General features: G+C 37.4%; 1 protein-coding gene across 1 annotated transcript; it reads left to right on the top strand.

Moving 5' to 3' along the window:
- The first annotated feature begins 949 nt into the window (after positions 1 to 949).
- Positions 950 to 1,622, top strand: LOC108488127 (protein MAIN-LIKE 2-like). The gene is made up of 2 exons (XM_017792432.1): positions 950 to 1,003; positions 1,089 to 1,622. Exons 1-2 carry the CDS (start codon positions 950 to 952, stop codon positions 1,620 to 1,622), a joined length of 588 nt encoding a protein of 195 aa, XP_017647921.1.
- Positions 1,623 to 13,387: the final 11,765 nt, after the last annotated feature.

Below are 13,387 nucleotides of genomic sequence, written 5' to 3'. Positions count from 1 at the left end.
ATTAAATTGTTAGTAATTTAGAATTATTTGATAAATTTTGTGTTTGTAATTATTTTAAAATTAATTTATTAGTAATTTAAGATTATATATTCTAAATTATTTTGTTTAGTTTAATAATGCTAAATTTATTTTGTTAAATATTTTGTTATAAATAATCTATTTTCAGTAAATAATCTATCGACAATCTATTTTCGTATATAATAATCTAATATGGGTAAAATATTAGTAAAAACCGAATTTAGCAAAGAAAAGAATTTTTTAAAAAAATTCTAATGGGATGATTATTGACTAATAGCAGAGATTGATTTTGAAGGAAAAGACACAGGTTTTTTACCTATTTGGTATAAAAGAATTTATTATATACAAAAATAGATTGTCGATAGATTATTTACTGAAAATAGTTGTGCAATAAAATTATTTTTTAGTAGTGTATTAATGTATTGTGATTTTTTGATAATGTATTTTAAAAAATGATTAGTTTATATAAATTGTTAGTGTTTAGTGATTTTCTTGTATTATGATTTTTTAGAAATGTATTTTTTAAGAAAATAATTTTATAGTTATTTTGTGTTAGTAATTAATGATTATAAGTTGTTAGTATTTATAGTTTAGTGTTTTAAGAATTTTAATGTAATTTTTATATAATGTAAATTTATATTATTATTTATTTATTTGATAATTTTATTGATTGATTAAAATTTTGATTAAATTTGTTGTTATATAATTTTATAGGTTGTGTGAAAGAAACTACTTAGGTGTGTTTCAATTTCAATTATTTTAATTCATATGTTTTTAATCTTTAGATAATTTATATTTATTTTTATTGTATGTAAATGATGGGGAATTATGAGATATTTATTGTATTTTGTTTCTAAAATTTTGAAATAATTTATTGAAATTTTGAAATAAATTAAATAAATTTAATTTTTTAATTGCAGATTTGCGACAAATGGATTCATTGATCGGTAATAATAATCACATATCAAGTAACATTAATGAGATGGTAATGAAATTTTTATTTGATAGTCACATTATTTGTTGAATGAAATTATATTGTATTAACTATTTCGTTAATATAATAATGTCAGGTCGAGTACCGCGTATTGAAGGGCCGTATTCATAGTGTAGGGTTTCAGCCGGATGAACGCCTAATACCGTTCTTAGAGTTAGCCGGGTTTGGATCAGCAGCATTGATCCGGACTTTTAATCTACGATATGACTTAATTTCTGCCTTAGTAGAGCGATGGCGTCCAGAGACCCACACATTTCATTTGCCGTGCGGGGAGTGCACCATCACGCTAAAGGACGTTGCATTACAGCTGGGGCTCCCCATCGATGGGAACGCGGTCACGGGCGTAAGTTTGATCTCCAGGCCGGCTCGCCTTTGCTATGACTTACTTGGACGCTCGCCAAGTGAGGGAAAATTTGCCACCTTGCGGTTTTCATGGCTAAAGACCAATTTTGAGCATTTGTCAAGTACTGGCACTGAATTAGAGGTTATACAGGCCGCTCGAGCTTATATTATGCGCCTTATAGGAGGTGTACTCATGACGGATACACACGGCAGTGACGTCCACTTGATGTACTTACCGCTACTATTCGATTTGCATAACAAGCGTTAATACAGTTTGTAACGCCCCAATTTTCAGGAATTCTGTGAATGTTGGCATAGGTTTAATTATGTTAGTGGGCCTCTAGAAAGCCCAAACTTAAGATAGAACCCGACAATTTTAGTTAATTTTTGTTCCATAAGAAAAAGGGGGTGAAATTATGAAATAGGACCTATGTGAAAATGTTTGAAAATGCTATAGGCTAAATTGAAGTGGCCAAATAAATAGGAGTGCAAAATAGGAGGATTTGCATGACAAACCTCCCATTTTACATGAAATGGCCAGCCATCATGTTGTTGTAGACAAAATGTACACTTGATATCCATAATTTATGGTACAAATTGATACAAATTGATAATGGGTTAGGTAAATGTTCCATGATAATAGGTTAGGTAAATGTTCCATGATAATGGGTTAGGTAAATGTTCCATGATAAGAATTTCATGTCTTTTGTATTAAAGAATTAAATGGATGAAATATGAAGTTTTGTTAAAAGAAAAAGGGATGAAAAGAACAAAGTTTTGTCCATCTTTGTTCATCATAGCTGAAAGTTAGAGAAGAGAAAGGAGAGGAGAAAGCTCTTGAGTATTCGGTCATTAAGAGGAGCAAAATTGAAGGTAAGTTCTTGGTACCTTGCTTCTATTTTGAGGTTCATGAGTTCTTCTTGATTCTACCTTAACTCTTGAAGCATATTTTGGTTTTTAGTTGTGCTGTGAGCATTTGGTCATGAATTAAAATGAAGGAAATGGTTGTTGTTTCATGTTCTTTTGATGAAAAATGGAAGATAGGTGAACTTGAGCCAAACAAATGAGCATGCATGTGCCTTAGATGTTAAAGGGAAAAATCAGCTAGCATGTTGTGCTTTAAAATGATGAAATGGAGATTATACTTAAGTAAAATCATAGATATGTGATGATTGATTGGTGATATACATGTTTAAATAACAAGCATGCAAGTTAGGTGTGAAAGAGTGATTTGGTAATAAATCTGCTTGGGATAGCAGCAGTAATGTGACTTTGGAAAATCACCATAAATTGTGGAAGATGAGTTAGAAGCTGCATAAATTATGTAATTAAAGCATAATGAGTCCAGTTTCAAATGGAATAAACGAGAAAATATTTTGAATTCTGTACAATGAGAAATTTGATTCGTAATGAAGAGTTGTCAGATTAGTCAAATAGTGAAACATGGGAAACTTTAAGAAAAATCTGGTATTGATTGGAAATACCAAAAATTCTGAAAATTTTATGGATAAGAGATATATGAGTCTATTTTCAAGAAAAATTAACGGAACTTGATTTGGAGTTTCGTAGCTCCAGTTATAAATAATTTAGTGATTGTTGCTCAGGAAGACAGCTTGCAGTGAAATTATGATTATGTGGTAAACATTGACAAAAATTTGTTAATGAGTTACTTATTGTTTTCTTATAAGCTTACTATGATCTGTTGGTGTGGTTGGCGAATATTGTAAGGGGTTAATCGTAGTTCGTATTTGAATAGTTAGATTAATGTGTTAGTAATCCAATTGTAGGCGGTTAGTGTGTGGATCTCGTCAAGATATCGTCGCATAAAATGTGTGTAACTAACACCCTTTTCTTAGTCTAGATTGGCAAAAGTCGAAAAGCGAAATGCGAAAACCGGTATTTTGTAGATTTGAGTGAAAAGCGAATGCTCGTGAGGTAAATCGATTAATGTTTTTGGTAAGCTGCAAAATTTGGATTGCAAAGTGCATGATTTTTGTGCCCTCGATATTTTTGGGCTTAATGGGCCAAAATTGGAATGATGGACCAACGGGCCCAATTCGGTAAGAACCCTCGGTACGTGATTCTATTAGTACGTGAAAAGTAGGAATATGCATGAAAAAACCCTAAAATAGATAAATTACTGAAATACCTTTAAAAGTGGAAATTTACAGTTTTACCCCTAGGAGATAAATTGCCGAAATACCCATAGGGTTAAATTGACCTAAATGCATGTTTGACTGTTGTTATTTATTGCATGCCATGTTGTTATTATCTGATGCATTGGATTGGGATATTGACGGAGGAAGTACTGAAAGTGGCTTGTCCACATACTGGAGGCTTTGTCTCAATTTACTGTTAACTGAGCAGCAAGGCTGCAACTGTGGAGTGTTGGGCTAGGTGGGTTGAGCTATTCCCCACATGGAGTGTATGGCTGGTACGGGTGGAGTGTAGTGGTTGGTAGGTTGAGTAGTCTCCCCAAATGGGCTTGCATATGTTTCTTGATGTTGCATGTATTTTGAAATGGGCCTACGGGCCATCATTATCTGAATAAGGGCTAAGGCCCGGTTTATTGTAATTTGAAAAGGGCTCGTCCAATACCACTTTATTACTGAATGGGCTTAGCCCAATAGGCTTGAGTGACTTGGGCTTTGAATGGGTTTTCCTTACACACTGAGTTTCCCAAACTCACCCTTTTATTTTCATCCACGCAGAAATCCCCAACCATAGTGGGCTTGGAGTCGTGAGGGAATTTGAGTGGCCACCCGCTCGAAAGTTTGATTTTCTTCCGTGAACTGGACATCCTTTTAATTACGTTTGAGGTTTTGGGCTTTTAAATGTAATAAGGCCGCTTATTTATTTTGATGGTTTTATATGTTTTATTAAGATAGATAATATTTATTTTAACTGTTGAAATTGGATAGATTTAGGCGCGTTTTCAAAAACAACAGTTGATTTCAAAATAACACGACAACAAGCAAAGCTTCCGCAATGAAAGTATTTTCCAAAATTAATCACTTTTCCTAAAAATGACTTAATCAAATCGGTTTCCTAGAAATATCCATGACGCTAAGGTGTGGCAATGGCGGTATGCATGTCTAGGATTAGATCCGAAGGGAGCTTGGTACTTAAGCAGTCCGATGGACTCACCACCTCTTTTCCGGTTTCCTACCTGGTGCACAGCTTCCTTTCACTTTAACCCTTAATGAATTAATCTTTTGAACATCAAGTACGATTTTCGGACTTAGAATGAAATTTTTTTTACGTTTTGATGTGGCATGCGGATCCCGCCATAACTTCGGGCGGGTTTGGGGTGCTACATTTAATGGTATCGAGCTTAGGTTGCAACAACTCTACTGTGGAATGGGTTTACAAAAACAAAGATTTTCGAAAGCGAAAATTTTATAAAGAATCTGAAAAACTCGATTTTCAAAATTTAGATCTTTAGAAGGTGGCATTAGAATCTCAGACTCAAGTCTGTAAGTATTACTCTGAACTTTTCTAAATATTTTCTGAATTATCTATCTGCATCAAACCCTACTAGGACACTCTAGATAGGATGATCTGAAAGCATAGGAAAATTTGATAAGAGATCAAAGCGTAGCTAGACTTGATTACGCAAAAACAAACTCGAACTACTATCGATTCATAAAACATCTGTAATAAACACCTGGAATATTAATTGATGCATAAAAATTAGTAATCAAGATAATACGATATGAGTACAAGAGGCCGTGGGCGGAGCCGAGGAAGTGCTCGAGCGAGATCTTCATCTTGAGACATATGCGGCGGTGGATGCACCGTACCACCGCAATGAGGTGAGAGTCTCATGACCGCGGTCTTGAGGATGATGCCTTATCACATGTAATGCTTCGTGTTCTGAAAAGGGTTGCCGGAGAAAGTTCGGGCAACGAAATTCAGGGATCTATTTCTGAATGACTTCGGGACTAACGGAACGGAGATCTTTAAGGGCATGTCTGGTATAGCCCGAATGTGGCGAATATTGGTTGGAGGCCACGAGCGGATTATGGACGACTTGGACCGCTCTCGAGGAGATTGTGAATGGGGTATCTGTACTAAGTCCCTTTGGATAACTTTCGGTTAGGGTAAACAAAGCGTATAAGGATGTACCCTTAGAAACTCAAGGTAGGATTTTTCCGGAGATCGATGGAGTTACCATTTGGAGAGTTTGACCTCATTCGGGAATGGATTGGCTTGTTAAGCATAAAGGCGACTCGGATTGTCTTTGCTAAGCGAATAGTGTTAAGAACTACAAAGGATGATGAGGTTATGGTGATAGGTAAGAGAAGGGATTATTTGTCCAATGTAGTGTCGGCATTAAGAGCCGAAAAGTGGATTCGGAAGGTTGTGAGGCCTAATTGGTATTTGTAAGTTAGTCGGAAGAGGAGGGTGACGATGAGATAAGGTTAGGACCAGTAAAGGAGTTCCAAGATGTTTTTCGGAGGAGCTTCAGGATTGCCTCCGAATAGAGAAGTTGAGTTTGGAATAGACTTGTTGCCTGGAATGGCGCCTGTGTCCATCGCACCGTATAGGATGGCACCGAAGGAGTTAGTGGAGTTAAAGGCTCAAATTCAAGAGTTGTTGGATAGGGGCTTTATTAGGCCAAGCGTGTCTCCATGGGGAGCACCAGTGCTATTCGTGAAAAAGAAGGATGGTACGATGCGGATGTGCATTGATTATCGTCAATTGAACAAACTGACGATTAAGAATAAGTATCCACTGCCAAGGATTAACAATCTATTCGACCAGCTTAGAGGAGCTTTTGTATTTTCCAAGATCGACCTTCGATCTGGATATCATCAGTTAAGGGTCAATGAGGCAAATATCCAAAAGACGACATTCAGGACTCGGTATGATCATTACGAGTTTTTGGTTATGCCATTTGGACTAACGAACGCTCCTGCAGCGTTTATGGATCTGATGAATCATGTGTTCCAACCATTTTTAGATCAATTCGTAGTCGTCTTTATTGACGATATCCTAGTATATTCTGAAACTAAAACAAAACATGATGAGCATCTCCGTATAGTGCTGTGAGTATTAAGGGAGAAGGAACTCTTTGTGAAGTTAAGCATGTGTGAATTTTGGTTAAGGGAGGTAACTTTCTTAGGACATGTGGTCTCTGCTGAAGGGATTAAAGTGGACCCTCGGAAAATTGAAGCGATTTTGGAATGGAAGCCGCCTAGGTCAGTGTCAAAAATACGGAGTTTCCTAGGACGGATACTACAGAAGGTTTGTAGAAGGTTTTTCTGTGATGGCAGCACCTCTGACAAAACTAATAAGGAAAGGAGTACCATTTGTATAGACTAAGAAGTAGCAAGAAGCTTTTGAGAAGTTGAAGAAAGTTCTGACTGAAGCAACTGTGTTAATTCAAATGAGTCCGGGAATGATTTTATCAGGTACAAGTGACGCATCACACGTGGGTTTGGGCTGCGTGTTAATGCAAGAGGGTAAGGTGGTTGCATATGCATCACGATAGCTTAAGCCTCATGAGGGAAACTATTTGACTCATGATTTAGAGTTGGCAGCAGTAATATTTGCACTTAAGATTTGGAGACATTACTTGTACGGAGAAAGGTGTATTATATACACTGACCATAAGAGTCTTAAGTATTTGTTAACTTAGAAGGAGCTGAACCTTAGGCAAAGGAGATGGATTGAGTTGCTTAAGAATTATGACTGTTCGATCGAGTATCACCCAAGCAAGGCTAATGTGGTAGCCGATGCTCTAAGTCGTAGAGCTGTATCTGATATGAGAGCAATGTTTGCTCGTCTGAGTCTCTATGATGATGGAAGTCTGTTGGCTGAGTTGCAAGTGAGGCCAACCTGGAAGGATCAGATTAAGGAAAAACAGTTGAACGATGAGTCTTTGGTCGCTCGCTTTCAACAAGTTAAGGAAGGGGAAACTTCTGAGTTTGGGAGCCAGAAGAGAGGATGCAACAACAATACCCTCATCTGTTTGGATTAGGTAAATTTTGAGGACGAAATTTCTTTAAGGTGGGTAGAGTTGTAACGCCCCAATTTTCAGGAATTCTGTGAATGTTGGCATAGGTTTAATTATGTTAGTGGGCCTCTAGAAAGCCCAAACTTAAGATAGAACCCGACAATTTTAGTTAATTTTTGTTCCATAAGAAAAAGGGGGTGAAATTATGAAATAGGACCTATGTGAAAATGTTTGAAAATGCTATAGGCTAATTTGAAGTGGCCAAATAAATAGGAAAGCAAAATAGGAGGATTTGCATGACAAACCTCCCATTTTACATGAAGTGGCCAGCCATCATGTTGTTGTAGACAAAATGTACACTTGATATCCATAATTTATGGTACAAATTGATACAAATTGATAATAGGTTAGGTAAATGTTCCATGATAATGGGTTAGGTAAATGTTTCATGATAATAGGTTAGGTAAATGTTCCATGATAATGGGTTAGGTAAATGTTTCATGATAATGGGTTAGGTAAATGTTTCATGATAAGAATTTCATGTCTTTTGTATTAAAGAATTAAATGGATGAAATATGAAGTTTTATTAAAAGAAAAAGGGATGAAAAGAACAAAGTTTTGTCCATCTTTGTTCATCATAGCTGAAAGTTAGAGAAGAGAAAGGAGAGGAGAAAGCTCTTGAGTATTCGGTCATTAGAAGGAGCAAAATTGAAGGTAAGTTCTTGGTACCTTGCTTCTATTTTGAGGTTCATGAGTTCTTCTTGATTCTACCTTAACTCTTGAAGCATATTTTGGTTTTAGTTGTCTTTGTGAGCATTTGGTCATGAATTAAAATGAAGGAAATGGTTGTTGTTTCATGTTCTTTTGATGAAAAATGAAAGATAGGTGAAGTTGAGCCAAACAAATGAGCATGCATGTGCCTTAGATGTTAAAGGGAAAAATCAGCTAGCATGTTGTGCTTTAAAATGATGAAATGGAGATTATACTTAAGTAAAATCATAGATATGTGATGATTTATTGGTGATATGCATGTTTAAATAACAAGCATGCAAGTTAGGTGTGAAAGAGTGATTTGGTAATAAATCTGCTTGGGATAGCAGCAGTAACGTGACTTTGGAAAATCACCATAAATTGTGGAAGATCAGTTAGAAGTTGCATAAATTATGCAATTAAAGCTTAATGAGTATAGTTTCAAATGGAATAAACGAGAAAATATTTTGAATTCTGTACAATGAGAAATTTGATTCGTAATGAAGAGTTGTTAGATTAGTCAAACAGTGAAACATGGGAAACTTTAAGAAAAATCTGGTATTGATTGGCCATACCAAAAATTTTTAAAATTTTATGGATAGAAGATATATGAGTCTATTTTCAAGTAAAATTAACGGAACTTGATTTGGAGTTTCGTAGCTCCAGTTATAAATAATTTAGTGACTGTTGCTCAGGAAGACAGCTTGCAGTGAAATTATGATTTTGTGGTAAACATTGACAAAAATTTGTTAATGAGTTACTTATTGTTTTCTTATAAGCTTACTATGATTTGTAGGTGTGGTTGGCCGAATATTGTAAGGGGTTAATACGTAGTTCGTATTTGAATAGTTAGATTAATGTGTTAGTAATCCAATTGTAGGCAGTTCGTGTGTGGATCTCGTCAGCATATCGTCGCAAACAGGTGTGTAACTAACACCCTTTTTCTTAGTCTAGATCGGCAAAAGTCGAAAAGCCGAAATGCCGAAAATTGGTATTTTGTAGATTTGCGAGTGTGCGAATGCTCGTGAGGTAAATCGATTAATGTTTTTGGTAAGCTGCAAAATTTGGATTGCAAAGTGCATGATTTTTGTGCCCTCGATATTTTTGGGCTTAATGGGCCAAAATTGGAATGATGGACCAAGGGGCCCAATTCGGTAAGAACCCTCGGTATGTGATTCTATTAGTACGTGAAAAGTAGGAAGATGCATGAAAAAACCCTAAAATAGATAAATTCTGAAATACCTTTAAAAGTGGAAATTTACGTTTTACCCCTAGGAGATAAATTACCAAATACCCATAGGGTTAAATTGACCTAAATGAATGTTTGATTGTTGTTATTTATTGCATGCCATGTTGTTATTATCTCGATGCATGGGATTGGGATATTGACGGAGGAAGTCTTGAAAGTGACTTGTCCACATCTTTGGAGGCTTTGTCTCAATTATCGTTAAGCTGAGCTGTGCAAGGTCGCAACTGTGGAGTGTTAAATTTGGGTGGGTTGAGCTATTCCCACATGGAGTGTATGGCTGGTACTGGGTGGAGTGTAGTGGTTGGTAGGTTGAGTAGTCTCCCAAATGGGCTTGCATATGTTTCTTGATGTTGCATGTATTTTGAAATGGGCCTACGGGCCATCTTCATTATCTGAATAAGGGCTAAGGCCCGTTTATTGTAATTTGAAAAGGGCTCGGTCGATACCCTTATTGTTACTGAATGGGCTTAGGCCCAATAGGCTTGAGTGACTTGGGCTTTGAATGGGTTTTCCTTACACCTTGAGTTTCCCCAAGCTCACCCCTTTTATTTTCATCCACGCAGAAATCCCCAACCATAGTGGGCTTGGAGTCGTGAGGGAATTTGAGTGGCCACCGTTCGAAAGTTTGATTTTCTTCCGTGAACTGGACATCCTTTTAATTACGTTTGAGGTTTTGGGCTTTTAAATGTAATAAGGCCGCTTATTTATTTTTGATGGTTTTATATGTTTTATTAAGATAGATAATATTTATTTTAACTGTTGAAATTGGATAGATTTAGGCGCGTTTTCAAAAACAACATTGATTTCAAAATAACACGACAACAAGCAAAGCTTCCGCAATGAAAGTATTTTCCAAAATTAATCACTTTTCCTTAAAATGACTTAATCAAATCGGTTTCTAGAAATATCCATGACGTTATGGTGTGGCAATGGCGGTATGCATGTCTAGGATTGGATCCGAAGGAGCTTGGTATAGCGATCCGATGGACTCACCACCTCTTTTCCGGTTTCCTACGGTGCATGACTTCCTTTCACTTTAACCCTTAATGAATTAATCTTTTGAACATCAAGTACGATTTTACGGACTTAGAATGAATTTTTTTTTACGTTTTGATGTGGCATGCGGATCAAGCCATAACTTCTGGGCCGGGTTTGGGGTGCTACATTTAGTGGTATCAAAGCCTAGGTTACAACAACTCGGCTGTGGAATGGGTTTACAAAAACAAAGATTTTCGAAATCGAAAATTTTATAAAGAATGCAAAAAACTCGATTTTCAAAATTTAGATCTTTAGAAGGTGGCATTCCGAATCTCCGACTCAAGTCTGTAAGTATTACTCTGAACTTTTCTAAATATTTTCCTGAATTATCTATCTGTTCTGAAACCCTACTAGGACACTCTAGATAGGATGATACTGAAAGTATAGGAAAATCTGATAAGAGATCAAATCGTAACTAGACTTGATTTCGCAAAAACAAACTCGAACTATTATCGATTCATAAAACATCCGTAATAAACTTTGGAATATTAATTGATGCATAAAAATTCGTAATCAAGATAATACGATATGTGTACAAGAGGCCGTGGGCGGAGCCGAGGAAGTGCTCGGCGAGATCTTCGTCTTGAGACATATGCTCGGCGGTGGATGCACCGGTACCACCCGCAATGAGGTAGAGTCTCATGACCGCGGTGCCGAGGATGATGCCCTATCACAGGTAATGCTTCGTGTTCTGAAAAGGGTTGCCGGAGCAAGTTCGTGGCAATGAAATTCAGGGATCTATTTCTGAATGACTTCGGGACTAACGGAACGGAGATCTTTAAGGGCATGTCTGGTATAGCCCCGAATGTGGCAGAATATTGGTTGGAGGCCACAGAACGGATTATGGACGACTTGGATTGCTCTGAGGAGATTGTGAGTGGGGTATCTGTACTAAGTCCTTTTGGATAACTCGGTTAGGGTAAACAAACTGTATAAGGATGTACCCTTAGAAACTCAAGGTAGGATTTTTCCTGGAGATCTGATGGATTTACCATTCGGAGAGTTTGACCTCATTCTAGGAATGGATTGACTTGTTAAGCATAAGGCGACTCTGGATTGTGCTGCTAAACGAATGGTGTTAAGAACTACCAAGGATGATGAGGTTATGGTGATAGGTGAGAGAAGGGATTATTTGTCCAATGTAGTGTCGGCATTAAGAGCCGAAAAGTGGATTCGGAAAGGTTGTGAGGCCTAATTGGTATTTGTAAGTTAGTCGGAAGAGGAGGGACTGACAGTAGATAAGGTTAGGACCGTAAAGGAGTTCTAAGATGTTTTTCTGGAGAAGCTTCCAGGATTGCCTCCGAATCGAGAAGTTGAGTTTGGAATAGACTTGTTGCCTGGAATGGCGCCTGTGTCCATCGCACCGTATAGGATGGCACCGAAGGAGTTAGTGGATTAAAGGCTCAAATTCAAGAGTTGTTGGATAGGGGCTTTATTAGGCCAAGCATGTCTCCATGGGGAGCACCAGTGCTATTCGTGAAAAAGAAGGATGGTACGATGCGGATGTGCATTGATTATCGTCAGTTGAACAAACTGACGATTAAGAATAAGTATCCACTGCCAAGGATTGACAATCTATTCGACCAGCTTAGAGGAGCTTTTGTATTTTCCAAGATCGACCTTCGATCTGGATATCATCAGTTAAGGGTCAATGAGGCAAATATCCAAAAGACGACATTCAGGACTCGGTATGGTCATTACGAGTTTCTGGTTATGCCATTTGGAATAACGGACGCTCCTGCAGCGTTTATAGATCTGATGAATCATGTGTTCCAACCATTTTTAGATCAATTCGTAGTCGTCTTTATTGACGATCTCCTGGTATATTCTGAAACTAAAACAAAACATGATGAGCATCTCCGTATAGTGCTGTAAGTATTAAGGGAGAAGGAACTCTTTGTGAAGTTCAGCAAGTGTGAATTTTGGTTGAGGGAGGTAACTTTTTTTGGACATGTGGTCTCTGCTGAGGGGATTAAAGTGGACCCTCGGAAAATTGAAGCGATTTTGGAATGGAAGCCGCCTAGGTCAGTGTCAGAAATACGGAGTTTCCTAGGACTGGCAGGATACTACAGAAGGTTTGTAGAAGGTTTTTCTGTGATGGCAGCACCTCTGACAAAGCTCATAAGGAAAGGAGTACCATTTGTATAGACTAAGAAGTAGCAAGAAGCTTTTGAGAAGTTGAAGAAAGTTCTGAGTGAAGCAACTGTGTTAATTCAGCCGGAGTCTGGGAATGATTTTACTGTGTACAGTGACGCATCACACGTGGGTTTGGGCTGCGTGTTAATGCAAGAGGGTAAGGTGGTTGCATATGCATCACGATAGCTTAAGCCTCATGAGGGAAACTATTTGACTCATGATTTAGAGTTGGCAGCAGTAATATTTGCACTTAAGATTTGGAGACATTACTTGTACGGAGAAAGGTGTATTATATACACTGACCATAAGAGTCTTAAGTATTTGTTAACTTAGAAGGAGCTGAACCTTAGGCAAAGGAGATGGATTGAGTTACTTAAGGATTATGACTGTTCGATCGAGTATCACCCAAGCAAGGCTAATGTGGTAGCCGATGCTCTAAGTCGTAGAGTCAGATTCGATCCGAGAGCAATGTTTGCTCGTCTGAGTCTCAGATGATGATGGAAGTCATTGGTGAGTTGCAAGTGAGGCCAACTCGGAAGGATCGATTAAGGAAAAACAGTTGAACGATGTGTCTTTGGTCGCCGCTTTCAACAAGTTAAGGAAGGGAAACTTCGAGTTTGGGAGCGAAGAGAGGATGCAACAACAATACCCTTATCTGTTTGGATTAGGTAAATTTCGAGGACGAAATTTCTTTAAGGAGGGTAAAGTTGTAACGCCCCAATTTTCAGGAATTCTGTGAATGTTGGCATAGGTTTAATTATGTTAGTGGGCCTCTAGAAAGCCCAAACTTAAGATAGAACCCGACAATTTTAGTTAATTTTTGTTCCATAAGAAAAAGGGGGTGAAATTATGAAATAGGAACTATGTGAAAATGTTTGAAAATGCTATAGGCTAAATT

This window comes from Gossypium arboreum, chromosome 10, assembly GCF_025698485.1.
Source record: "Gossypium arboreum isolate Shixiya-1 chromosome 10, ASM2569848v2, whole genome shotgun sequence".
In the NCBI taxonomy this organism is placed as follows: domain Eukaryota; kingdom Viridiplantae; phylum Streptophyta; class Magnoliopsida; order Malvales; family Malvaceae; genus Gossypium; species Gossypium arboreum.
The sequence above is the reverse complement of the archived record's forward strand: the minus strand, read 5'-3'. Positions and strand labels throughout refer to the sequence as shown.

What these genes read in the sequence shown, in the direction of transcription:
- LOC108488127 (XM_017792432.1), top strand. Translation starts at nt 950, where the DNA reads ATGGATTCATTGATCGGTAATAATAATCACATATCAAGTAACATTAAT. An exon ending in CAAGTAACATTAATGAGATG is followed by an intron (nt 1,004 to 1,088) that starts GTAATGAAATTT and finishes TAATAATGTCAG; the next exon opens with GTCGAGTACCGCGTATTGAA.